The 27,798-nt window shown below is 44.2% G+C and overlaps 1 protein-coding gene across 3 annotated transcripts in view; it reads left to right on the forward strand.

Moving 5' to 3' along the window:
* The window catches only part of JPH1 (junctophilin 1), a 235,427-nt gene that overhangs the window by 91,820 nt on the left and 115,809 nt on the right, over positions 1-27,798 (forward strand). The window contains exon 3 of one of the 3 annotated variants that reach the window (XM_033933307.1): positions 26,057-26,761. The exons of the other annotated variants lie outside the window; for them this stretch is intronic. Coding sequence (XP_033789198.1) covers positions 26,057-26,126 — 70 coding nt within the window. The 3' untranslated portion in view covers positions 26,127-26,761. Of the gene's footprint in view, positions 1-26,056; positions 26,762-27,798 lie in introns of those variants that run through there. 3 annotated transcript variants of the gene reach the window in all.

The following is a 27,798-nucleotide window of genomic DNA, read 5'->3' on the forward strand; positions in this document are numbered from 1 at the left end:
TCTCCATGTTAACAGAGAGGTCATGAGCTGAAACAAGATATGGCCTCTTTGCTGTATTTTGTTAATTAACATTAAGGGATCCTTTTATTAAGGCACGCTAGCCGTTTTAGCGCATGCTAAATAGTCTATGTACACGTTAGCATTTAGGCGTGCAATAAATTGGCTACCGCATCTTAGTAAAAGGACCCCTAAATTAACTGCTTAAATGACATTTTAAAGATAATTATGTGGCTACAGATGTAGTTCAGCCTATTTGTGCATTCAAGTAAATATTACTTAATTGCTACATTTTTCAACTGTGATTTGATGTAAGTAAGACTCACTTTTAAGCAGTTTCTTAAGATAGCCATAGATTCAATATAAAAACTATATAATTTGGTCATACAGTAGTTTGTAAAGTTAAAAAAAAATTAAAAAAATCTACCCCTAAAATTGACAAACCCTAGTTCACCTCATCTCAGCACCTAAATTTTTGTGACCTTTTCAGAATTTACTCCGTGGTGCACACACTTCTGATGGAGTGATCATGCCCAGTATTTTAGGCATGTACTCTAGGGGGGGGGAAATGTGCACTGTGTGCTGGGAGGGTGTACTATTACTGATGGATAACATTCATTTCGAACAGTAGCCCATCTCAAGCTGTTTAGCTGGCTGTGATGTGGAAAGACTTGGGTTGCTATGACACACATGTGTTCATTTGCAAAATCTTAAAATAATTGCGAGTGGACTTAAGGTGAGAGGAGATAAAGCATCTCCAAAGTCTCTTTGCCTACAGTTGCACAAATTCAATAGAGCTGCTTTAAAGTCATCCATGAAATAGTTCAAGCATTTGTGTCTGAAAACTTGGAGCCAACCAGATAGCAAGAGCAGCTGGATGATGTGAAAGTGGTGTCATTTTATCTGTCAGAATGCATGACTAGGATTGGCATAGGTTCCCATGGAGAATGACACGGTGACAGAATTTGTCCCCGTCCCCGCGGAAAGCCATCCCATGTCATTCTTTAGTGTCTCAAATGCAGTCCTTCGACACCAGCATTCATCAATGCAAGACTTGAGGGTCAGTGCGGATGGGCAGACTAGATGGGCCATTTGGCCTTTATCTGCCATCGTGTTTCTAGTGGTTGTGCCCATTCATACTCGCTCCTTAAAGAATGACTTGGGGATGGCTTCCCATGGTTATCTATGGGGATAGGAACAAATTCTGTCACTGTTGCTCATGATTGATTTTATGTTGTTGTTGTTTTTAACTAGAAACAATTTTTATGCAGCTTCAAACTATTTTGAGCAGAGATTGATTGGCATTTGCTGAAAAATATGCAAAAAACTGCAAACTCCTAAAAATTTGAACTTTCTGTCTCTACTTTCATCATAAATTCCTCTGTCGTCCCATCTCTTTCTTTTTTTTTCTTTGTCTTCTGTAGTAGCCCTAGTAGCTCTTTTAAAATTCTTATTTACAGTGTTTCCATCCTTTATTTTAACTCCCTCAAAACAATGTGGCTTTCATTAGCATAAGCGTTGGAATGGGGGGGAGCCATAGGGGCCATGGCCTCCCAAAAAATTGCCCCTCCTGTATGTGATCCAAAGGGGGGGAAGGAAAACCCCCACTTCTTGTGATGCTGGGAGCCTTCTACCAGCTAGTGTACCTCTCTAATGCACCCCTGCTGGCATCTACTCCTCCCCTCTCCTCCCTCCCATCTGATCACCTGCCCACCACGCTTAACTTCATAGAAAAGTGCTGCACCGCAGACCTCAGCGTTTTCTCTCCACTGCAGCCCTTCCTCACTGACAACTTCCTGTCTCCGCTAGGGCTGGCCGCAGTGGAGAGAATACGTCAAGGCCTGCGGCAGCACGGCACAGTGCTTTTCTATGAAGGTAAATGCGGCAGGCAGGTGAGCAGACGGGAGGGGGGAGGAGTAGATGCCAGCAGGGGCGCGTTACAGAGTGCCAACCAGCAGGCATGCTGGCTGATAGTTAGGTATAGAAGGGAGGAGTATATGGAACTGGGGGAAGGGAGAGATATGGACAGAGGAAGTAAGAGAGGGAGATATGGACATGAGGAAAAGCAGAGGGGAGGGAAGGGAGAAATGGATGTGGAGGAGGCAAGATGGGAAGAGGGAGAGATATGGACAGAGGAAGTAAGAGAGGGAGAGATGGACATGAGGGAAGGCAGAGGGGGGAGGGAGAAATGGATGTGGAGGAGGCAAGATGGGGAGAGGGAGAGATATGGACAGAGGAAGTAAGAGAGGGAGAGATGGACATGAGGGAAGGCAGAGAGGGAAGGGAGAAATGGATGTGGAGGAGGCAAGATGGGGAGAGGGAGAGAGATTCAGGGAGGGGACAGAAGGGTGAGGGAGAGATGGGCAACTTGGGGAAAGCAAAGAAGGAAGAGAAGATATGGCTAGGAAAAGACGGAGGCAATATGGATGGGGACTATGAGACATGAGAGATGTCATACTTGGGAGCACACCTGGACCTCTAGCCATACTCTGCTGCCTGTAGCTTTATGAAAAAAGAAGTGCAGCTGGAAAGAATGAGGAGGAGACCTACTTGAATGTTTTAGAGCTAGTCAGAACACAGGTACACACTCTTGGGAGGGGGCATGAACTTGGGACATAGGATGGAAAGATGGGGGAAAAGATACTGAGGTGGGGGAGGGAATCGAAAGGGAGAATTGTTAAGCATGGGTATGAGTGAGAGAGAAAGAGATGGTGTACATGGGAAAAGGAAGAAAGAGGAGAATTATTGGACATGGTGATGGGAGAGGAGTGAGATAGAGAGAGATAAGAGGGAGAAATGTTGGATGTGGTTGTGGAGAGGAAACAGTGGGACAGATGTAAATGGGTGCAAGAGAGGAATATTGGGCATGATGGTGGAGGGAATGGAGGAAGAGATGTGGCATGGAGCTGGAGAGGAGTAATAGAAGCAGAAATATTGGGCATGGGGCAGGTGGGCAGGGGCGAAAGATGCTGCACACAGTCCGGGCGATAAGAGAGGGAGAAATATTGGATGTTGCAGTAGAGGGGGTGGGAGAGAGGCACCCTGGATCCCTCTCTCTCTCTCTCTCTCTCTCTTTCCTCACTCCCTTTGCAGCAAGGGAGGGAATGTGAGAGAGAGGGGAAGACGTTGCACATGGGGGTGGACGAAATGTTGTGCAGTGGTAGGGAGGGGAAAAAGAGTGCACTTTGTGTGGTTTAATTTTCTGATTAACATTGTGTATTATTAATAAGATTATATTGTGTGTATATGAAAAATGAATGGAAAAAAAGGTGTTTACAATTAGTACTATTATTATGGGGGTGAGGTCTGGGGAGGAGCTAGAGCAGGTCTAGGGTGGAGCTTTTGGGCCCCCCAAAAACAAAAAAGCGTTCCGCTGCCTATGCTGATTAGTATAAACTGCTTAACATAAGCAATGAAAATTTTACAGCCATACTTAATGCTTCAAGTTCTAGAATGCTTTTTGGTAATTGCTTTTATATTGGTTGTTTATAAGTTTACTGATTCAGTTTGCACAATAAACTGCTCTTTCATTACCATTATCATTCTGTGAAGCTATAGTTTTCAAAATTAAAGTGCTCTTTTACTGAAGGGTCTTAGAATCTGGGCTTAGCATTAGAGAATGACACAGGGACAAATTTTTCCCTGTCCCCGCAGGAACTCATTTTCTCGTCCTGTCAAGTTCTTTTCCTGGCCCCGCACCATTCCTGCAAGCTCTGTCCTCATCTGCACAAGCCTTAAACACTTTAAAATCATAAGTGTTCGAGGCTTGTGTGGTTAAGGCTAAGCTTACAGGAATGGGACAGGAACAGTGACAAAACTCGCAGGGATGAGACTGGAAGGGGAAATTGAGTTCCTGCGGGGACAAATTTGTCCCTGTGTCATTCTTTACTTAGCTTCTTTTAATTTGAGACTTTCTCACACATAAAGCCTAGATTCTGTGTTAGCAGTATTTTAGGCCTTTATTTTTACTTAATTTAATGCAAATCCCATGCTAATCCCTCCTTTAGCGCATAGGATCTGCAAAAAAAATTAATGCGGGAGTGCTTACCACCTGCTAATGTAAACAAGTTAGCCAGTTCATGTTTCCACATCCATTCTCTACCCATGACATGTCCTCTTCCAAAAATATATTTTTTAAAATAATTTTTTGTTTTATGGTAATAGTTTTCTCACCTGTTGAGCACACAGGACTTAATGCCCTTAAATTGAAGGGCCCCTAAATGTGGCATGCTTTCATAGGAAGTTTATCTGCCTGTCTCTCTTATATTTCATTAGGTCCCTCCACACCAATCAATAGCATATGGTGAAATTTTAAAACTCAGTCCAGCATAGAGCTACTTTACTTTGTGTACTCTGTGTGCAGCAGGTTGGTCATCTTCATTCTGTGTTAATTTACATGGAACTCAAAAGTGGAATGTCTGAAAATGTTACTTCGCTTTTAAAATAAATGTATTACTGTATTTAAATTTTTACTGTAACAATAAGTAGCAGAGTCCAGTTCAGACCTTCCTGGAGCCCTGCACACATGTATTCAAAACAGCACAGACACTCGTGGAAGGTATAAGGAAAAGCTTTTATTTACACAACACTCTTATGAACCTGTTCCCTTAGTGCTTAGGGGAAGTAGTTTCTCTATTCAAATAAACAGTCCCAGCCAGATCCATGAGCACATTCCACAGTTCTCAGAATAAGTTGGGCTTACCTCAACCAGCCAGGTATTCAACAGTCTCACAAAGTCAGCTCCTTCACACAGTCATTTCCAAATTTAACATCCCAGGGTTCCCCTTAACCCATGGCTAGGGAACTCTCCTGGAGAGTGTTTCTTGAGGCTTGTATCAGCCTCTAGATTTGAAAGCCTCCTCTCACTCTGGGACCTCCCACTAATGATTCTCCTCTGTACCAGATAAATGCCTCCTTGCTGAGCCCTGCCCCTTGACTCAGAAGGGTTACCTTGTTAAGGTAGCTCAGCACTGAGCTATAAAGCCCAGTGCGGTATGGGACATATATTCCGCTTAGTCTTGAGTTGGCAGCCCCTGCTGTATGGAGGTGGAATGGTAGCATTAGTAGGAGATATATACCCCTAGCTCCACTGATAGATTCCGAGGTGGGCTTCAAACCTCTGCCTGCTGATCTTTCAGGGTTTCTCTTTCTTCACCTAGCATAGACAGCGTGGAAGACAACTAATTCAATTCTTCAGTCTCCCCCCAAACCATTGAAATTATGGTTCTCACCCTTCTTAGAATGTGCTTGCGACCAGCACTTAACCTCTATCTGGGAACCATCTTGGCTCCCCTTTTCCTTCTTAGATATTTTTTTTTTCTTTGACTTTGCGGCACTCCTGGGCTCACAAACTGCTTCCCTCTGTGGCCCAGCTTCTTAGCTCTTTCTTGCTTGAATACTGACTCCAGCGCACTTAACCTCTTGAACTTCTTTGAGTTTGCCAGGACCCTGAAGTAAGAGCAGCAATGTGTGTTGCCACTGTTCCTCCCGTATACCCATCTTGAGGTTTCAGCTTCTGGCTCTTCACCAATATAGCCCTCAGTACTGATTTTTAACGCAGCACTTCACTCCAGGACTCCCACTGTTTTTCTACCCTTAGGTAGCAGCCCCAATTCCCAGAGTAAGTAGTTTGTTTGTTTTTCTTTTTAGGGGTTGTGTTTTCTCTTTTCTTCCCTCTGTTGAGCTCTGGTAGCTACCTCCACCTGAAACCAGTGAGGTAATTAAAGCACCTCTCACTTTTTCAGAGCTGCAATGCACAGAAAGGCTGCTGGTTTAGCAGGTGTGACCAGTGGCTTAATTTTAAACCTGTCAGCACACAGGAGCAGTATTCATAAAACACTTTTCTATCTATTTTTTTTCCTTGCTTCAAAACAAACCAAAGAAAATCCTGCTTACCCAGCGCTGACTGAACTATTGGGGGCAAGTCCCTCTTTTCTGCAGAGCTTATCTCCTTTGCAGTTTAGAAAACCAAAACATAACTTTTTGTATTGAGGTCTCCAACCTCTAATTGTACCTGAGCCAGTCTCTCTGTGTCAGCTGTACAGCTCCCAGTCGTGCCTCTATAATATAGCAGAGTCCAGCCTAGACCTTTCTGGAGCCCTGCACGCACGTATTCAAAACAGCACAGACACTCGTGGAAGGTATAAGGAAAAGATTTTATTTAGACTCTTTTGAGCCTGTTACCTTAGAGGTTTTTCTGTTCTTCTCAAATAAACAGTTCTAGCCAGACCCATGAACTTATTCCACAGTCTTCAGAATCATAAGTCGGGCTTACCTCAGCCATCTAGGTATCAACAGTCTCACAATGACAGCTCCTTCAAACAGTCCTTTCAAGACTTAATTTCCCAGGGTTCCCTTAACCCACGGCTAGGGAACTATCCTAGAGAGTATTTCTTGAGGTTTTGTATCAGCCTATAGATTTGGAAGCCTCCTTTCACTCTGGGACCTCCCCTTAATGATTCTCCTCTGTGGCAGATAAGTGCCTCCCTGCTATACCCCTCACCCTGCCCCTTTGTTAAGGTAGCTCAGTGTAGTCTGGGACATATAGTCTGTTCAGTCTTGGGTTGGCAGCCCCTTCTGTATGGAGGTAGAATGGTAACAATAGCAGAAGATAACCCCTTAATCTTTTACAGAATAATAAAAACAAAACTGACATAATATATCAAGTTGTAGAATTCTTAGTGATGGAATAGCCTACAGGTTAGAGTAGTGGGCTGTGTATCAGAGAAGTAAGAGTTCAAATCCTGCCTCTCCTACTGACAATTTGTAACGTTGGTCCAGGCACAGAAGACTGTGGAATGCAATGATCTTGACAAGGTGTTTATTAAGACAAGTCAAATAAAAAATATAGAAAATAAAATGATCTCCACTTCATGAATAACTGACATATGATGTAATACGGACCCTACACTGTCCGTGTTTTGGCAAAAGGCTTCTTCAGGGGTCCAGGTCATTATTCACTCAATGGTGTAAGAGATATGATAAAACCTTGTCTGTGAGACATTAAAGTAAAACACTTCTGCGAGGCAGGATTAATGGCCAGGAGTCACATCAGAAGGAGGGACTCGGCAGCTAGAAGTTTCTTGTCGGAGCAGCCCTGCGTGCAGGGAACTTCTAAGAGGCTGGTAGGCCCACCCCTGGAGGTGCGAAGGGGTCGATCCAGGAGTATTGCAGGTTTGTTCTTTTGTTTTTTGGGGGGGTTGCCACCCGAGATAGGGAGGGAGGGTGGGGGATTTTTGGACTCACGATAGAGAGGGAGGGAGAAGGGTTGCTGCTGTTCCCGCAATCGTAAGGGAGGCTACTGGATGTGTGACTGTGAGTGGGGGCTGCTGACCAGGAGGGGTGGGAAGGGAGACAACTTGCGGCAGATCCTTTACTGCGATAACAAGGCCATTCACCGCTCCACAGGGAGGTGAATGACCTTGTCCCCCCGTACCCGCGACAACCAGTTGATTTTTTTACCCCCATTCCTGCGGGTAACAGTCACCGTGTCATTCTCTAGTTTGGAGTCCTTTGGACAACTGTCTGGAGGACATTACTAATAAGTAATTATTAACCAGATGGGAGTCTCCACTGCCTACTTTTCTTATTCGAATCTGCAGCTATTGCAATTGACCTAGGCTGGCCACTGTCAGAGATGAAATGCTCGGCTCACTGTACCTTTAGTCTAAGCCAGTACAACAGTGTCTCTCAAACTTTTTTTTAGCTCCTACACACTAAACGGAGCAAATGTTTTTCGCTGCACATTATAATTGAAATTATAACATTGCAAAACCAACAAAAACTTTAAAAAATTGAGTTATTTATTTAAAGTTCTTTAAACTATGTATAGGTAATTGTAACAATGGTGAAACTAAAGTAGATAGAATAGAATTGCTAATCAATGCAATGGATGTTGATAGTCGACAAGCAAATACGCATTTCATCATCCATTATCTGCAGTCAAGGACCAATCACGTCAAAGAATAATGTTTGTCTGGGCAGTTATAGCCTTAAGCACATAGACGCTCATAACATTGGCAGACTCTTGTGTACGTGACATACATGTCATCTAGGCTAGTGTATACATATGAAGGGAATTTTTTTAAATAGAGTAAAATTCTGGGATCTCTCGTGGCACACAGTTTGAGAGACACTGCAGTACAACATGCCTTATATTCTTATGCGGAGCTTAAACAGCTGGGTTGATTTATTCAGCCGCAACCAGGTGGGAGTGACTCCTACCCTGATAAGTGTTGTTCACTGGTCCCGTACCCAAATTTTTAGTAGCATTATCCAGTCAATGGTGCTGAAAATCCAAGCAAGAGCACTATAAGGGTCATGCCAAGGCAGTCTGGGAGCAGAGCCTGGGCAGTTTCTAGTTAGCAGATTAGTGGCAATATTCAGTCCTCTAACTGGCTCTTAACTTTAACTTATCTAGGTAGTTCTTCAGACTGGTACCTGGTTAAATAATGGGGTGAGGGGCAGGCAGTGCATACTGGCATATTCACCTTGGTATTACATTACAATACATTTATAGACCGCAAAACCTTCCAGATCGATGCGGTTTACATAAGTAAGAGACTGTACAAATCAGCGAATTACAAAATTTGTGACTTAATCATTAATCTGGGTATGGCTTAGTGCTGAATATCTGGGCATAAATTTTGGATTTGTAAGTTTTGTGGATTTTTTTAATTTTTTTATTTTTTAGAGACCAATGACTGTGATTAGCCCCGTTTGCATGACGTTATACTGAGAAGTATGGGCATACTTGTTTCTGAGGCCTCTTTTTTCTCCACATGTTTTGCTTATTGTGTTGCATTGCCTTATCATAGGTGTCTTTGTTATACTGTATACCTTTCATTGATATTTTTTATTTATATTATATATAGTACAGTTCTTGTGATTTTATAAATGTTAAATGTCATAGTCGCCATTTGAATTCACTGCTGGCTGTGATGTTTAAATATCAGGATGGGAGATAGTAATTTTATCTAAGGTATTTAAAATTTAGCAGAGGATGGTTGGCTTGCATAAACATGGAATAACAGTATGGTAAAGTTTAAATTTGCATTTTAATAGATGTCTTCAGCTCTGTGCTACCAGGGTGTGCTGCTCTTTGGGCATGTCCCGGTCCTGTACTGGCCTGGTGTATAGTTGGTGTTTTTACAACGATTAGTGAAATACATTCCACTTGGAATTGACTTCTGGCAGAATACAAATAATCCTGGCACCTTCCATTCACTCTGACATCTCTATTAACTGTTTTTGTACTGTATATCTCTGGGGCTGACACCACTATCAGCTGTAAATTGATTTGCGAGACCTGATGCATCAGAGCTGGTGGTGACCTAGTTGTATGAGTGGTATCAATCTTTTCTAGAGTAAACTGTTTTGAAATGTTCTTTCATAGGCTTGAGGCTTGAGACTTATAAAAGCCATGCAGTAAACCACATTAATTATAACCCCATCCCAGAATTTTAATGATAGCATTCAATTGCAATGCTAAGTACCAAATTCAGACAGTTCATAAATTTTGCAGAATTCATATTTTCTAGATGATATGAACTACTGTATTTAAAAGCAGGATTTTTCAACAGCATGTTTTGTCTCTGAAATCTGCATTTTGAGCAGATTTTCCACACCTATTTGTGTGTGTGTGGCGGGGGGAGGGAGGGAATCACAGGCTGTGCTTAGCATAATTTAATGTGATTCGACTGCCCCATTTTCTGTAACTCATCTCATTAACCTCCCCTACCTAAAAAGCTGTGGCTCATTTTAGTTTATTTTCAGCACAGTCCATTTTCTTTAATTTTAATATATCTAACATAGCATTGTGCTTGTTGACCGCGTAACCGTAAGTTTGGCGCGGTTTACAAAAGATTACTAATAATAAACATAATAAATGGAATAAAAAGAGTTAGTTAGTCAAGTGCTTAGAAAATAGATAGGTCTTCAATTGTATTCTAAAATGTTTATAAGAGTGAGCTGTGAGCAGTAAAGTTCGAAATTCTTTAACGTGAAGAGCTGCTTGAGCCGCCAAAGTGTAATTAAGACATTTTTTACTCTTGCAACCTTGGACTGAAGGAAAATTAAACAGCGAGAGATTAGAGAAACTGGGCTTCTTCTCTCTCGAAAAGAGGAGATTGAGAGGGGACATGATCGAAACATTCAAGATACTGAAGGGAATAGACTTAGTAGATAAAGACAGGTTGTTCATTCTATCCAAGGTAGGGAGAACGAGAGGGCACTCTCTAAAATTGAAAGGGGATAGATTCCGTATGAACATAAGGAAGTTCTTCTTCACCCAGAGAGTGGTAGAAAACTGGAACGTTCTCCCGGAGTCTGTCGTAGGGGAAAACACCATCCAGGGATTCAAGACAAAGTTGGACAAGTTCCTGCTCAACTGGAAAGTATGCAGGTGAGGCTGGGCTCATTTAGAGCACTGGTCATTGACCTAGGGGCCACCGCATGAGCGGACTGCTAGGCACGATGGACCACTGGTCTGACCCAGCAGCAGCAATTCTTATGTTCTACTGTGTCTGTAGGAAGCTAGAGAAAATCTGTTAACCAAATAAAGAGTGGCTGTACCATAAAGAGCCTTGTAACAGAAGCAGCCCAACTTAAACAATGCCTGAACCTCCATAGGCATCCAGGATATGATAAGCAGAGCTGGCCTGCCACTAGGTAGACGGCATCTGCTAAGGGTGACAGCATTAAGAGGGAGGCTGTGATGCAGCAAGAAAGCATCTCTCATTTTCATTTTCCCTTCTTTACCCCAGTCCCATATCCAGCCTCCCTCCCCCCACCCCCCCCCCCCCCCAATTTAATTTTCCTAAATGCTTTGGTCTGGACTTTTTGCAACTTGCCTCATTAGCCTTCTCCTCCCCCACTTCATCTTATTTTGATTTCTCTCACCCACTACCCCACCCAAGGCCAGTTTCTCTTCCCTTTCTTCCACTCATATCCCCAGGTTCTGCTTCCCTCCCTTCTTCCGCAGGTTCCTATCCTCCTATCCAGTGCCAGCCAGGACCTTCAGTAGAGGCTCATGCTCAAGTGTTGTCGCATTATGCTCTCTCCACAAACAGGAAATGCATTGAAGGAGGGTAGCACACAATACCCTGCACTGGTGCTGAGTAGTTTTGGAGATAGCAGCAGTGGCAGGGGGAAGGGGAGAAGGGTAAGATGCTGATGTGAGACTGAGTTAGGGAAGGGGAATTGAGATATTAGATCTGTGGGAAGGGGAGGGAGAGAGAGAGTAGGGAACGGAAAGAGGATTACTGGCCGCATGGGCAGGGGAAATGAGGATGATGGCCATCTGGTGAAAAAAGGAGCGGTGCTGTCTACCTGGAGGAGGGGATGGAGATGTAGAGGTTATGATGAGCTATGGGGGGAGGCCTTAATCTGCCAGGGAGGTGGGGGTGGATAAAGGTTCAACTACGGCAGCAGTTTCCAACCCTGTCCTGGAGGACTACCAGCCAATTGGGTTTTTGGGATAGCCCTAATGAACATACATGAGGGATTTGCATGTAATGGAGGTGACAGGCATGCAAATCTACCCAGTGCATATTCACTGGGGCTATCCTGAAAAGCTGACTGACTGGTGGTTCTCCAGGCAAGGTTGAGAACCACTGCCTCAGGTGAATCATGATCCACTCCCCTTCCCCTGGCAGATCAAGGCCTTCCCCTTTCCCCCTATAGCCCGCTATCACCCCTATACCTCCATCCCCTCCTCCAGGTAGCTTGCATTGCTCCTTCTCTCATCAGTTGGCCACTATCCTCACTTCCCCTCCAGGACAGGGTTGGAAACCACTGACCTAGGATATTGGATACCCTTGAACTGGCTGCGATAGCATCCTAACAATTTGCCCTTTTTGGTTCAATCATTTCAGTATGTATGCTGCCTTATATAATTTGTCAGTTGTTATCTAATCGACCTCTCTTTTTAATTGCAGTGAGTGTAATGCTGTCTTAATTATCATCATTGTAACAATTTATCAATAGCATTTAGCTTAGTAAAAAAAGAGCATTTCCTTCCCTTGTACTTGTTTGTGAGAGTGGATTGTTGAGCTTGGCATCTGTTATCGGTGTCCATGACATCACCAGATAATAAGCTGGCATTTGATTTTGGCAGAGAGAACTGAACAGTCTGGAAGCCCTGGATCAAGCACATACGTGAAACTGTTGCAAAGTAGCTTTTAGTGATGTAGAGAAACTTGAATATTGCATTTCCTCATTTTCTAAACATTGCACTTTCACGCATATGACAGAGGTATATGAACTGCACACATTTTAAGGTGGAGAGGGAGAGATGTCTATTTGTGGGCACTTATCATGCAGCAAAATGTGTCGCTGCAACCAAAAAGAAAATAATGTGTGGAATCAATATTCTATTAGAGCATCATGACACTAGTGCATGAGCCAATGCTTCTAGGTTGGTTGCTAAGGGGGCCAGCGTGGGGAAAAGAATCATTGCTGGTCCATGGAAATCTTCATTCTCCCTTTCTTCAATGGCACCCCCCCTGTCTATAAGAAACCATTTCCTAGAAGCATTTCCTGCTTTTTCAAAAGTGTACCCTCTTGGAACCCTTTACCCCTTTCCCCCCTTCCTGACTCACCTCTTTTTAGACATCTGATGTCACATGGTGAGAGCCTATTTTGTAACAGCAACTAGGCACCCAGATTCGGGGAGAGTGTGGCGTAGTGGGTTCAAACCCATGCTGCTCCTTGTGACCCTGGGCAAGTCACTTAATCCCCCCATTGCCCAAGGTACGTTAGATAGATTGTGAGCCCACCGGGACAGAGAGGGAAAACTGCTTGAGTACCTGAATAAATGCATGTAAACCGTTCTGAGCTCGCCTGGGAGAACGGTATAGAAAATTAAATAAATAAAATAAATACTAGCATAGCCTGGCATCAGCATGCCTTAAATATGTACTTGCTTGTAGTAACATGCATAATGTACAGCATTCTGTAAGTTGCATGCATAAGTGGACATAACCTTGTATTTACGCACTCTGCCAATAAAGAGATGTGAGGTGCAAAGTGACCCACATGGTCAGCTGGCACCATTTGTAGGTAAGCCTGGGAGATTGAAAGGTGGAGGGGGGACAGTTATTGAATTGACATGGCTCAGAAGCAGAATCATGACTTCCAGGGAACTGTTGTGTGTGTGGCTGTGTCAGGATTGCCATCTGAGGCACTCAGGAGAAGGTCCTTTGAAATTCTGATGACTTGTCAAAAAGGGAAGGTTAGGGTGACTCTTTAAAACATGGAATGATTGGGAACATGTAAAGCTCCTAGCTATGGCAAGGCCAAGGAAATTACTGTGGAATTTACTAAACTGGTACTCTGGTATTGCAGCTCAATGAATTCCATGGTGAACCACAAGGTGCCTCTTTTTTTTTTCCTGAAACAACAAGAAAGTTGACCCTGGTCTCTCCACAAAAGGAATGCAACCAAAAAATAAAAGCCTTGATGTCCAAGATGAAGGCTTTATTAGAACAAATAGATAATCCACGTAAAAATGTCCACAAGCCTGCTCATAGGACCTATAGGGACCCCTGAAGAAGACAATTGTGTCGAACCATGGACCATGTTGGGTCCATATGGTTCAGGCCCTAGACATTTTTATGTGGATTATTTATTTGTTCTAATAAAGCCTTCATCTTGAACATCAACTCTCCATAAGTCTTTTGTTTTTTTTATTTCCTCTCAGCTGCTGCCTATTTGGCTCTTTTTTCTCTCCAACAACCCGGGCCAAATAAAGCCTCAGGCTCCTTCCCAGATGCACTGGGAAGGGGCCTAAGGCTCTGATTGGCATGAACACCTAAGGCCCCTCCTATGGGGCATCAGGGCCAATCAGAGCCTTAGGCTCCTTCCTGGTGCATCTGGGGAGGGGCCTGAGGCTCTGATTGGCCCAGGTTGTATAAAATCCCTCCTATGGGAGGGATCTTAAACAACCTGGGTTAATCAGAGCCCCAGGCCCCTTCCCGGTGCATCCCAGGATGCACTGGGATGGGGAAGGCCCATTTTGAAGAGTCAGGCAAGCTGGTAGCAGGAAGTAAGCATCCCTTCGGTCTGTCAACTAATTCAAGGTAAGGGGCAGAGGGGTTGGAGGTAGTAGGGGTGTTGTTTGGCAGCAGGAGAGAATGGACATATCTCCTGCTGCTGGGGGGGCGGGGTCGCTTGGGTGGCAGGAGAGAACGGGTACCTCTCCCACTGCTGGGGGGAGTCGCTGCTGCAGGGGGGGTGTTTGTGGCAGGAAAGAGTGGCCATCTCTCCCGTTGCCTGAAGTGGGGCACTTGGTAGCAGGAGAAAGTGGGCATTTCTCCCGCTGCCTGGGGGAGGGGTCACTTGGCCGCGGGAGAGAGTGGTCATCTCTCCTGCTGCAGTGGGGATGGGTGTGTTGGTTGGCAGCGGGAGAAATTGAATATCTCTCCCACTGTTGTGTTTTGGGGTTTTTTTCTTTTTGCGTTTATTCATGCAAATTTAGTGAGTCTTCACTACTCTCCGCCAACCTCATTTGCATGAGTTTTTTGGGGAGAACGACTCACTTTTTTAAAAATTCACTACCAGAAAGGCTACGATAGCAACCCGTCATTTTTTAACGTGTTTTTTTAAGAATCTAGGCCTGAGTAGGAGAACAGAAATTCAAGGATAAGGACTAGAAAGTAGATAAGAAGGTGCACTGGCAGAGAGAATGGACTTGGGAACTGGGTATGAGGATAAGGAACCTGAGGAAGAAAGGAAGGAAACAGAGCCTAAGGATTTGAGTGGAAGAAAGAGAGGAGAAACCGGCTTTGGGTGGGGTAGCGAGGGAGGGAAATCAAAATAAGATTAAGTGGGGGAGGAGAAGGCTAATGAGGCAAGTTGCAAAAAAAAAAAAAAAAATCCAGGGCAAAGCATTTTGGAAAATAAAAGATTCAGAAAATACAAGGTAGAAAAAGGAACTTTAATTTCTGTCTAATAATGGGAACATTTTAAGTCTTGGATGTGCATCTCACGGATTTCCATTTTACACAGTGCAAAATATAATGTGTTTCCAGTTCCCTACTGTTGAGTCTAGTCTGTTAAGATTTTATTTTAGCTTTTGTCTGTGTATCTCCAATTTGTGCATCTGTGTTTGGTGAGGGCCTTTGTCTTATATTTAGATACAGATTTGTTGGGTTCACCGAGCCACTGCTTTTATAATGTTATGTTGGGATTGTGCTTCTCTGGGGGCCTAAGCTGAAACAGGAGTGGGAAGCCAGATGGGATTCTAAGTTGGCTATTTGTTCTGACTTGAGCCCCCTCCCCCCCAAAAAAAATGTCCCTAGTACCTGCAGTGGGAGATGGACATCATCTCATCTCAGGAAACGCCTGAAAACACATCTATTCTTGAAATACTTACGAAACCAACCTATTCAATCTGTACTTTGTTTATTCACTCAATCTGTAACATTTCTAATCATTGTAAACCGCATAGAACTTCATGGTCCTGCGGTATATAAACTGTTATTATTAGTATTATTATCTCCTATTTTAGACAGCAACTGTATATACTCGAATATAAGTTGAGAACCCCATAAAGGAGAAAAATAAAAAAATTTTAAAAAATGATTGACTCGAATATAAGTCGGGGCTTAATATTCAAGTGCCACGCCCTGCCAGGATCTGCACCCGGTGTCCCCTCCGTCATGCCCTCCACTGCAAGGTTCTGCACCCAGCCCCCCTCCCTGCCATATTCTGCACCCAGCCCCCTTCCCTCCCTGGCCTGCACTCGGTCTCATTCCCTACCAGGCTGTGAACCAAACCCCCTTCCCTACCAGGCTCTGAATATTGTCCCCCCTCCCTTCCAGGCTCTGAACACTGTCCCACCTTCCTTCCCTGTACCCTCTTCCCCCTAAAAAGAGCCAACCTCATCAGTGATGTCACTATGGCTTGATTGTCCCGTACTCCCCTCTGCCCTCTAACCCAGCCAGCAGATTTCCGGTAACCATTCCCCTTAACTTAAACCAGCTAGTGGTAGGCCGGGACAGGAGGGATCCCTCCCGTCTCCTGCCCCGGCTGACACTAATAATTACCACCCTCCCTCCCTCGCATACCTGTTTGTTCCCTGGTGGTCCAGCGTGTATCCCGCGCTGAAATCCTCCAGAAGATTGTAAAGGTAAGTAGCCAGCGGTGCACCCAGGCCGTCACGCAGCAGTGAGCTTTTTGTGCTGCCGGACAGCCCTGCACCGCTCCTTGATAGGCTGCCACAAGTTCTCGCGGGATTCACGGTTCTCACGGCAGCCTATCAAGGAGCAGTGTAGGGCTGGCTGAGAGCACGAAAAGCTTGTTCCTGCGTACTGGCCTGGGTGCGCCGATGGCTACTACCTTTACAAAGGATTTTAGCATGGGATACACACTGGACCACCAGGGAAACAGGTATGCGAGGAAGGGAGGGTGGTAATTATTAGTGTCAGCCGGGGCAGGAGACGGGAGGGATCCCTCCTGTCCCGACTTAAGGCAGGCTTGCAGGAAGTCCGGGAGGGTTTAGAGTGGTGACTGGGGGATGACCCGAATATAAATCGTGACCTTCATTTTTGGGCCAATTTTTTTGGCCCAGAAATCCCAGTTTATATACAGTAATTACCTTGAGTTGCCCTTGGGTAGGCAGAAGACCAGAGAAAGGGAAACTGGGAGTAAGAGAGCAAAGTCCCTTTGTTAATTGAGCTTTATTGACTCCCATTACTGTCAAGTGGTTAAAAATATTGCTATTACTTCTAATTGTTATGAAAAATTATCATCCTAAATACTTTAGGATAAGGTTGGAAGTAAAATCCAGATGTCTCAACCCATCCTCCTTTTTCTGAAGCCACATTGGTAACTCTAAAGCCATTGGTAATCTTTAAGCCATTATAACTGATTCTCTAAATGCGCATTCCGATTGCAGGCAGCGGTAGGCATTCTACCACTGTCTGGCAGCCAATCAGGATGTACGTTTAAAAAACATTGTGCGAGGAATGACCCCTACATTGTAGGCGTCTGTAGTATGCTACGGAGACGTGTAGGGATGGATGCTTATGGCGTCCAAGCAGGGCATGGGCACAGTCATGGTTTCACCCGGAAGTAGCCTTGGATGTGCTTAAGCATCCCTACACATCTCCGTAGACGTGAGACAGATGCCTTAAATGTAGGCCTTAAATTTAAGACATCTGTTCAGCAATGTAGATGCGATTCTGTAAAGGATGCTGATGTTTGATCAGCATGCAATCAGCAGCCACTTCTTAGGTAGCCACTGATATTGGCATCCTATACAGAATCAGGCCCTAAGTGTACCCTATGTGGCACCTGAACTTTTCTGCCAGTGTATAGAATTTCCACCTACATGGCTAAGCACAGCACCAGTTTCTCCTCTCTGGTATGATATAAGCATAAACTATGCACAAAGGCCCTGATTTTATAAACGGCGTCCCGATTATAGGCAGCAGTAGGCATCCTACCGCTGTCTAACCAGCCAATCAGGATGCATGTTTTTAGAAAAAAAAGCTCCCGAGGCAGGCCGCCTACATTGGAGGCGCCCCCAGGAGCTTACGGAGGCCCACATGCCCGCCTAACCTCACCTAAGGCAAGCCATGGGCATGGTTTGCCCCAGAAGTCGCCTTAGGTGAATCAAGGTGGCCGTACACGTCTCCCTAGTCCAGTGTGAGATGCTTACAATGTAGGCCAGCATACATTGTAAGTAGACGTGGCCGCTAAGCTTATCGTGGCAAGGAATTTCCCTGCCGCGATAAGTTTAGTGGCCGCCAGTCTCCCCACCCAAATGCGGCAGGAGGGATGTCCAATCCCTCCTGCCTGAAACACTCCCTGCCCTCCCTGAACAAACACGGCAAGAGGATGCCCAACCACCCCTGCCTGAAACAACCCCCACCCACCCCTGAAGATCGCCGGCAGGAGGGTGCCCAATCCCTCATGCTAGAGCATACCCCTGAAGATCACCGGCAAGAGGGTGCCCAATCCCTCATCCTGGAACACCCCCTGCCCCCTTGAAGATCGCTGGCAGGAGGGTGCCAAATCCCTCCTGCCAGAACACCCCCACCCACCCTTGAAGATCGGCGGCAGGAGGGTACCTAATCCCTAAGGCCGGAACACTCACCCCCTACCCCCTTGAAGATCGTTGGCAGGAAGGTGCCCAATTCCTCCTGCCAGAACACCCCCCACCCCCCCTTGAATATCACCGGCAGGAGGGTGCCCAATTCCTCCTGCCAGAACGCCCCCTCACCCCCCTTGAATATCACCGGCAGGAAGGTGCCCAATCCTTCCTGCTGGAAACCCCCCCACCGTAGATTTCCTGACGCTGGGCCCCCCCCCCCAAACACACACACACACGTCCCCCCCCCATGGGTCTACCAGAATCTTAGGTTGGCCCATAAAAGGAATGTTCACAACAATGCCCTGTATTTTTTTACTACTTGCTCTCTATCTAAAATTTCATAGTTAAGAATTTTTAATACTTAAACCAGTTTACTCGGCCTTTAATTAAATTGATGTAATGCATACTTGTAAAATGGAAGATACTTATTATGGTCATCATTTTAAATTAATTGCCCATGTTTTTGTCAACACAGATTTCACTCACTGCTTTAAATAGACATAGGGGTCCTTTTAGGAAGGTGCGGTAGCGGTATACCGCGCGTTATACTACCTGCCGCGCTAGTACCTAACGCCTCCATAACATAGAAATAGACGGCAGATAAGGGCCACGGCCCATCTAGTCTGCCCACCCTAATGTCCCTCCCCTACCTTTTCCCTGTGAATAGATCCCATGTGCCGATCCCATTTGGCCTTAAAATCAGGCACGCTGCTGGCCTCAATCACCTGCAATGGAAGACTATTCCAGCGATCAACCACCCTTTCAGTGAAAAAGAATTTCCTGGTGTCACCTTGTAGTTTCCCGCCCTTGATTTTCCACGGATGCCCTCTTGTTGTCGTGGGACCCTTGAAAAAGAAGATACCTTCCTCCGCCTTGATGCGGCCCGTAAGATACTTGAACGTCTCGATCATGTCCCCCCTCTCTCTGCGCTCCTCGAGCGAGTATAGCTATAATTTGTCAAGCCGTTCTTCGTATGGGAGATCCTTGAGTCCCGAGACCATCCGGGTGGCCATTCTCTGCACCGACTCTAGTCTCAGCACATCCTTGCGATAATGCGGCCTCCAGAATTGCACACAGTATTCCAGGTGGGGCCTCACCATGGATCTATACAATGGCATAATGGCTGACGAAACCCCTTCGTATGCAACCCATGATTTGTCTTGCCTTGGATGAAGCTTGCTCCACTTGATTGGCAGTCTTCATGTCCTCACTGACGATTACCCCCAAGTCTCGTTCTGCTACCGTTTTTGCTAGGATCTCGCCATTAAGGGTATAAGACTTGCATGGATTTTGGCTGCCCAGGTGCATAACTTTGCATTTTTTTGGCATTGAAGTTGAGTTGCCAGGTCCTAGACCAGCGCTCCAGTAGGAGTAGGTCGTGCATCATGTTGTCGGGCATTGAATCTTCGTCTATTGTGCATTTGCCCACTACATTACTTAGTTTGGCGTCATCGGCGAATAATGTTATTTTACCTCAAAGCCCTTCTGCCAAGTCCCTTATAAAGATGTTGAATAGGATTGGGCCCAAGACTGAGCCCTGTGGCACTCCACTGATCACCTCCGTCATTTCGGAGGGGGTGCCGTTCACCACTACCCTTTGAAGCCTATCTCCAAGCCAGTTCCCAACCCATTTCGTCAATGTGTCACCTAATCCTATAGAACTCATCTTGCTCAGCAACCTGCGGTTTGGTATGCTATTGAATGCTTTGCTAAAGTCCAGGTACACGATGTCCAGGGACTCCCCAATATCCAGCTTCCCCATCACCCAGTCAAAGAAGCTGATCAGGTTGGATTGGCATGATCTCCCCTTAGTAAATCCATGTTGTCGGGGATCCCGTAGATTCTCCTCATTCAGGATCTTATCCAATTGGTGTTTGATTAGAGTTTCCATTAGTTTGCTCACTATCGATGTTAGACTCACTGGTCTGTAGTTTGCTGTCTCCATCTTTGAGCCTTTCTTGTGGAGTGGAATGACGTTAGCCGTCCTCCAGTCCAACGGGACGCTGCCTGTACTAAGGGAGAGGTTGAAGAGCGTGGACAGTGGCTCTGCCAAGACATCACTCAGCTCCCTAAGCACCCTGGGGTGTAGGTTGTCAGGCCCCATTGCCTTGTTAACCTTGAGCTTTGACAGCTCACCGTAGACACTGCTGGGCGTAAACTTAGGCCCCTCCCTGGTGCATCCCACAGTGTGCCTGGAAAGGGCAGACCCGCCTCATTTTGACGGAGGCAGGCATGCCGGACTGTAGGAAGTCCCAGCCGGCCAACATTAGAAGGTAGTGGGGAGTCCGGGGAGGGGTTAAGTGAGGGCAGGGCCCCTCCCGGTGTCGGTATATCTACGGTGGGGGGTTTCCTATGCAGAATCTGGCCCAAAATGTACTAGATAATTTTAAAATGTGTTTAGTGTGGATATATGTGTGTGTGCGTGTGATCCCTTTTTTAATGAAAACCAGTGTTCTCCTTTACAAAGTGCTCAGTCTGTTGCCAGGGAATGAGTGCCCTTTTAGCCAAACTCAGCAGGAGTTGCCAGGTGCCTTCTATTTCAAGCATGTTGTATATACAGTACTTTTTAACTGTGTTCTTCTGAACATTTTGGGGGTGCCTAAGTGATCTTTTATTGATACTATACATATCCTTTCTATTAGCTACTAGACTTAAGCATATCAGCATATTTGTTTACCTGGGGTTAGAGGTAAACAATGAACTGACTGTATTGCCCCCCTCTTTCATATTTTTAGTGGTTGATTGTTACTATGGTGATCATTCTTTCCATCTCATCAGATGTAACCAGATTTTCCACATTAAAGGAATAGCTGCAAGCAAAGCATAATTTTTATTCTCATTTTTAATGGGTGAAGAATAAAGATTTTGTTTCATGGCCCTTGTCTCAATTCTGGGTGAAATTTAACTCTGAGAATAATTGCAGATCCCTGTCAATATAAGGAATGTTCACAACAATGCCCTGTATTTTTTTTTACTACTTGCTCTCTGTCTAAAATTTCATAGTTAAGAATTTTTAATGCTTAAACCAGTTTACTCTGTCTTTAATTAAATTGATATAATGCATACTTGTAAAATAGAAGATACTTATTATGGTCATCATTTTAAATTAATTGCCCATGTTTTTGTCAACACAGATTTCAGTCACTGCTTTAAATAGACATAATTTAATTTCATTAACAGTAATTTTTTCTTATTGGTCAAAGTACATGATATCACACTTTTTATTTTTATTTAATGCTTTAGGGATAATTTTTCAAAAGGGGGAACCTAACTGCAAACTTTTTAAACCTGCACAGAATGAGCTAATTTTCAAATCCAGAGTACGTCCATGTATTATGTTTGTGAAGAAACTTGCATGTTGCCTGGCTCTTGCACATTTTAGAACAATGTTACACTAGGATGGTCCAAAAAAAATTAACACATTTCGTTTGTCCACAAGACAAATTTTATCCCTTTATATAAAAATGAAAAACACACAAAATTTAAGCTTAAACAAAGTTTAGAGGTCGCCCTACCTCACTGTTTTTTTTTAACTTCTGCTAAGCTTAAAGTATATTGTAATTCTTGTGCACTCGACAGATAATCAATAGTCTATGAAAGGGGTAGGCAATTCTGATCCTCGAGAGCCACAGGCAGGTCAGGTTGTCAGGATATCCACAATGAATATGTATGAGATGGATTTGCATGCACTGCCTCCTTGAGATGCAAATCTATCTCATGCATATTTATTGTGTGGATATCTTGAAAACCTGACCTGCCTGTGGCTTTCAAGGACCGCAATTGCCTACCCCTTAAGAGGTGCCTTTGATGCAGAAGGGAGACTTCTTTTGGTGGTCAACCACTAGCCAAAGAACAAATTGCTTCTGTTCTTCATCTTTTGTCAAAATATTATTGTATTGTTTGTATCGCTCTCTCTCTCTCTTGTGACTCTGCTGCCAAACTGTGTATGGTATCCTCTGAACTGTGTTTGGTGTCCTCTGATGCCTTCCTCCGTCATCATCATCAGCATCAGAGGACGCCAAACACAGTGCAGAGGTCAACAGCAGAGTTGCAAGTGTGAGAGCTATACAAGCAAGATAAGTTAATTTGGCCTGTATTCTTGATATGTTCTTCCCCTCACCCCTGTTTTAGGGTCAGGGGAGATTTGTTCTTTTTCATTGTTTGGGTTTTCTCCCCATTTCAGATTTTTTTTATATTTCTTGATATATTTACAGCATAAATAGAATTGAAATACTAAACTGAACTGTGATATATAAGTGATCTGAAGTTACCGTATTTCCCCATATATAGGCCGCGGCCTATACTGAATATGGGTTTTGCAAGCCAGCCCAGTGGGTGCGGCTTGCAAAATTTGGGCGGCCTATACAAGTTTTAAAAATCATCCCCACCCCACCTTACTTCCCTCGTTGGATGGCCTGAATCGCTGCTGCCTTAAATCGCAGCCATGAGAACTGAACTGATGGCATCTGCACACAGGAAGCAGCATGGGGTCGGGATGGAGATCGAAAAGATCCTGGCCGCGATTCGAGGTGGCAGTGATTAAGGCCGGCCAGCGAAGAAGATAAGGTGGAGGGGATGATTTTTAAAACTTGTATAGGCCGCCCTAGTTACTGGTAGATGAGCCACTGCTAATACAATGGAGCGACTTATCTACCAGTTTTTAAACTCATGTAGGCATTTTTGGCAGCCTATACAGGGAGGCGGCCTATATGTGGGGAAATACAGTAACTATATCCAGATTAAGAGTTTAAAGTAAATGACAAACAAGGAGGTTTTTATGAAGCCCATGAGGTTGTTACCCTTTCAAGTCCTAAAGCAAGATTTGTTCTGACTTTGGATGGGGATCTGAGGCTTTTTGCCTCCTTGTAAAAGTGGCTTTTGTGGAATATGATTTAATAGTGTGAAATAAAATTATAAAAGAAGTGGGAGGGTTTATTGGATTTAAATAGTGGGGTTCCCCAGGGGTTTGTGCTGGGACTGCTGCTTTTTAACATATTTATCAATGATCTAGAGAAGGGAATAACTAGTAAGATAATTAGATTTGCTGATGACACACAAAGTTGTTCAAAGTTGTTAATTCACAAGAGGATTGTGAAAAATTGCAGGAGGACCTTGGGAGACTGGGCGTCAAAATGACAGATGATGTTTATTGTGAGCAAGTTCAAAGTGATGCATGTGGGAGAGAGAAACCAAAACCATAGCTAAGTGATACTTGGTTCTATGTTAGGAGTCGCTGCCCAGGAAAAGGATCTAGGTATCATTGTTGAAGATATGTTAAAACCCTCAGCTCAATGTACGGCGACAGCTAAGAAAGCAAATAGAATGTTAGGAATTATCAGGAAAGGAATGGAAAACAAAGATGAAAATGTTAATACCCTTGTATTACTCTATAGTACAGCTGTACCTTGAATACTGGGTGCAGTTCTGGTTGCCATATCTCAAAAAAGATATGGCAGAATTAGAAAAGGTATGAAGGGTGACAAAAATTATAAAAAAGATGGGACGACTTCCCTATGTGGAAAGGCTAAAGTGACTAGGGCTCTTTAGCTTGGAGAAGAGACAACTCAGTAGTGATATGGTAGAGGTCTATAAATTATTGAGTAGAGTGAAAAGGGTAGGTGTGAATTGCATGTTCACTCTTTCCAAATATACTAGGACTAGGGGACATGCGATGAAGCTACTAAGTAGTAGATTTAAAACAAACCAGGGAAAAATATTTCTTTACACAACTTATAATTAAACTCTGGAATTCATTGCTGGAGAATGTGGTGAAATCAGTTAGCTTAGCAGGATTTAATTTTTTTTTTTTTAAATAATTTCTTAAAAGAGAAGTCTATAGGCCATTATTGAGATGGCTTGGGGAAATCCACTTCTTATTCCTAGAATAAACAGCATAAAATCTGTTTACTAGTTGGGTTCTAATTAGGTACTTGGGACCTAGGTTGGCCACTGTTGGAAACAGGATACTGGGCTTGAAAGACCTTCAGTCTTTCCCATTATGGCAATTCTTATGTTCTTATATTCTGTGCGTCTGGTAGTGCTATAGACATAATTAATAGTAGTAGTAACTGTAATAGTGTCATCAATGTAAACTTGATCACAAGTGAATGATAAATTAGCTTTGCTATTCACTTATATTTAAATTTAATTTACCATGTTTAAACAACTTCTGATACTAATTGTTGGACATACTTAGGCCTGGATTGCCTATAGGGTGCTGATATCGGCGGGCGCCTAAAAAGTGTCCACAGATTGTGTGTCAGTCACAGATCGGCTAGGCACCTGGGCCAATCAGGCCTTAGGGTTAGTGGGGATGAGCGGACCTGCTATGCCTAAGGCCTGATTGGTCCAGGCTTCTAGAGCCTGGGCCAATCAGGCCTTAGATTTAGCGGGGTTGGGCCGGGAAGGGGTGGGCCCGTCTCATTTCCACAAGGCGGGCCTGTCGGCTGGACGGCAGCAAGACCCGTCCAGCCGACCAACATTTAAAGGTTAGTTGGGGAGGGAGATTAGTTGGGGGGGGGGGGGGTCGGCGGGCTTTCCGGCAGGAGGAGTTGGGCATCCTCCTGCCGGCGATTACCAGTTTGGGGGGGAGGGGAGGTCCGGGGTTCAGGGTTCCAATAGGAGGAGTTGGGCATCCTCCTGTCGGCGATTACCAGTTTGGGGGGTTCGGGGTTCCAACAGGAGGAGTTGAGCATCCTCCTGTTGGCGATTACCAGTTTGGGGGGGAGGGGGGTTTGGGGTTCCGACAGGAGGAGTTGGGCATCCTCCTGTTGGCGATTACCAGTTTGGGGGGAGGGGAGATGGGGGGTTCGGGGTTCCGACAGGAGGAGTTGGGCATCCTCCTGCCGGCGATGGGACAGGCGGCCGCGGCCGCTATACTTATTGCAGCAGGGAGAGATCCCTTGCAGCGATAAGTGTAGCGACTGTGTCTAATTTAACCCGATTCTCTAACCGGCGTCTGTACCATGGACGCCGGTTACAGAATCGGGGTTTAGTGTAGGACCGATTCTGTATAGGACACCTCTCCTGGGTGTCCTATACAGAATCAGGGCCTAAAACTCCAAGCTAAGTGTAAGTAGCATTAACACGTTTACCCAAGTTGATTATTGAATAAATATGGAAAGAATTTTAAATATATATTTAAAAACAAAGATTTAAAGGATTTAAGAAAACATATTTTGAAAACAAGGGTTTTTTTGACTAATGATAGCTCACAAATGGCTGACCTGCTAAGACAAGTTTTAAAAACAGGCAGGCGCTTGAAGTCTTTTCCCCCTTAGACAAAAAAAAGCTTTCTGTTCACAGAGTTGATTATTAACAAATAATATGATTCTACACAGGTCCATCAATTTATTTTGAATTTGTATTAGTCTATGACAAACTCTATAAAGAATCACACCTCCAAAAGAGATAGGTGCCGGAAATGTAGACCAAGGTTTTCTGGTGCCTATCTTTGCCATAAATTATGCCTATGTAGGTGCATTAGTCCACCTAATGCCATGTCAAGCATTAGCCACGCTCATAGTGGCAGTAGACGGCCTAAAGCACCTACTTAGGTACAATTATGGCACCAATTTTTTTTTTTTTAGGCACTATTAGCAGACACCTTGAAACTGAGTTAAAAATGTCATTTGGCATTTTTAACTGAGTTTGAGCGCCTACTGGTTCCTAAAATATAGGCACCAGTTAGAGAATCCAGGCCTTATTTAGCTTTCTTTCACCCTCAATTGTTATTGTTTTATTAAGTCACAACAAATAAATACAAACATTAAAATGTTTAACCTCTGTATTGGTGTAAATTGAAGGGGAAACCTATTAAAACATCTGACCATGATTATAACATCTCATACATTTAATTGTAATAATTAAATTGTAATGTAATTGCATCACATCACTACTAGATGGTTTTACAAGTAGGTTAGCCAGTCTGCTGCTGAAGACACTTCTTCCCTTCTTTGATAGATGCACACCATCCCTGCTCAGCAGCCCTTGGAAAATCATCCTATGGTCCAAGAAGCCGAAACGCTCTTGATGACACCATCCACGCAGCCATGCATTCATCTCCAGGATGCAAGCTTCTCTTCCTTGACCTTTGCCCTCGACAGGGAGGATCAACAAGAATACCACCTTCACACCTGACTGCTTCACCTTCTCTCCTAGAGCCACAAAGTCACTTTTGATATATTCGGAGGGGGTACCTAGCAGTATAATAGTGCCAACATGGATGAGCAGCATTGGATAATAGTCCTTAAGCTTGATGATTTTCAGCAAACTCTCCATAACATCTTGGATTTTGGCACCAGGCAGACAGCATATCTCCTGGGACATCATGTGTGGTCTGCAGATAGATGCCTCTTTACTCCTCAGAAGGGAATTGCTAACCACCATCTTACGCCTCCTATTGGTCACTAATCCAGCAACTTTGGGGATTTTGAGCTTCTGTCCTTCCTCTCCCTCGGATTCTGCCATCTCCTCCACTTCCAGAGCTGCATACCGGTTCTTCAGTTCAAGGGCAGGTGGAGTCACAGTAGCAATCCTGCAGGGTCCCGTAATCTGAGTCCAGCTGCCCTCCCTCAGCATGGCCTCTTCTTCTCCACTGCTGGAAATCTTTGATGCCTCATAAAGCATTTCATCGATGTACCTCTCATTCTCACTGTAAAGTGACTTATGATTGACCTCTTTCTCACTCATTTTCTAGGCTCAAAATGTGGGAACAAAGCAAGGTATCTTAATTCCCAGTTTTCTCATTTTAAATAAACAGAAAGCCATTTCCAAAAATGGGTGACTGTAAGTGCATTTTACTATAAGCTACAATGATGCACTTCATGGAGAGTTATAGGTGACAAAGTTTGTTAGAAAGCTATACTGTGTGTTCATGTGTGTGTAATTTTGCCTTGCTTCAGACAATAACACCCCCCCCACACACACACACACACACACACACATTTTACAAAACCTTGCAAGAGGTTTTTAGTGCCAGCCAGCGTATGGAATGCTCTGCGTTGCTCCGACGCTTATAGGAACTCTATGACCGCTGGAGCAGTGCAGAGCATTCGGCATGCCTACGATAAAAACTTCTTGCATGGTTTTGTAAAAGTGTGTGGGGGGGTATATTTGGAAGCAATTGGATGCTTTTACTGACTATTCACATAGGGAAATTTTGGAGTGGACATAAATACCTTTTGAATATTGAGTTAAGTATGCTTAGTTTAAATACACTGATAGAACAGTCTTCACGCCTTTTATTATACCCAATCCAAATTAACTCCATTTTGTAAACCTGTAATAACAAGAGTTTACCAAATTAAATAGTCATGCCTGACATGTACTGTCATGCATCCTAATGCACTGCCATGCTCTGTAACGTACTGCTTTGCAATGCTTCATACTGCATGGCTGCCGTTGACACCCTGTATGCTCAGACTGCTTGTTTTTGAAAACAAATTTTGTCAAAGTTACCCAATAGTCCTCTGAAGAAGGCACTGCCGAAACTGGGATTGTAGTCTGGACATAATCGGATAAGATTGTTTCTCCAATTTTGTGACTTGTTTATGGACTTTAAATTATTACTTTTGAGATATATTTGTAATTAATAAATGTAACTTCTGGTTGTATAGACCAGAATTTCTCAACCCGAGGTATGTGTACCTTAGAGGTACGCAGGCTGCCTGTTGGGGGTACGCGTCATTGCCGCCAATTTCCAC

This window comes from Geotrypetes seraphini, chromosome 2 (genome assembly GCF_902459505.1).
Source record: "Geotrypetes seraphini chromosome 2, aGeoSer1.1, whole genome shotgun sequence".
Classification (NCBI taxonomy): Eukaryota; Metazoa; Chordata; class Amphibia; order Gymnophiona; family Dermophiidae; genus Geotrypetes; species Geotrypetes seraphini.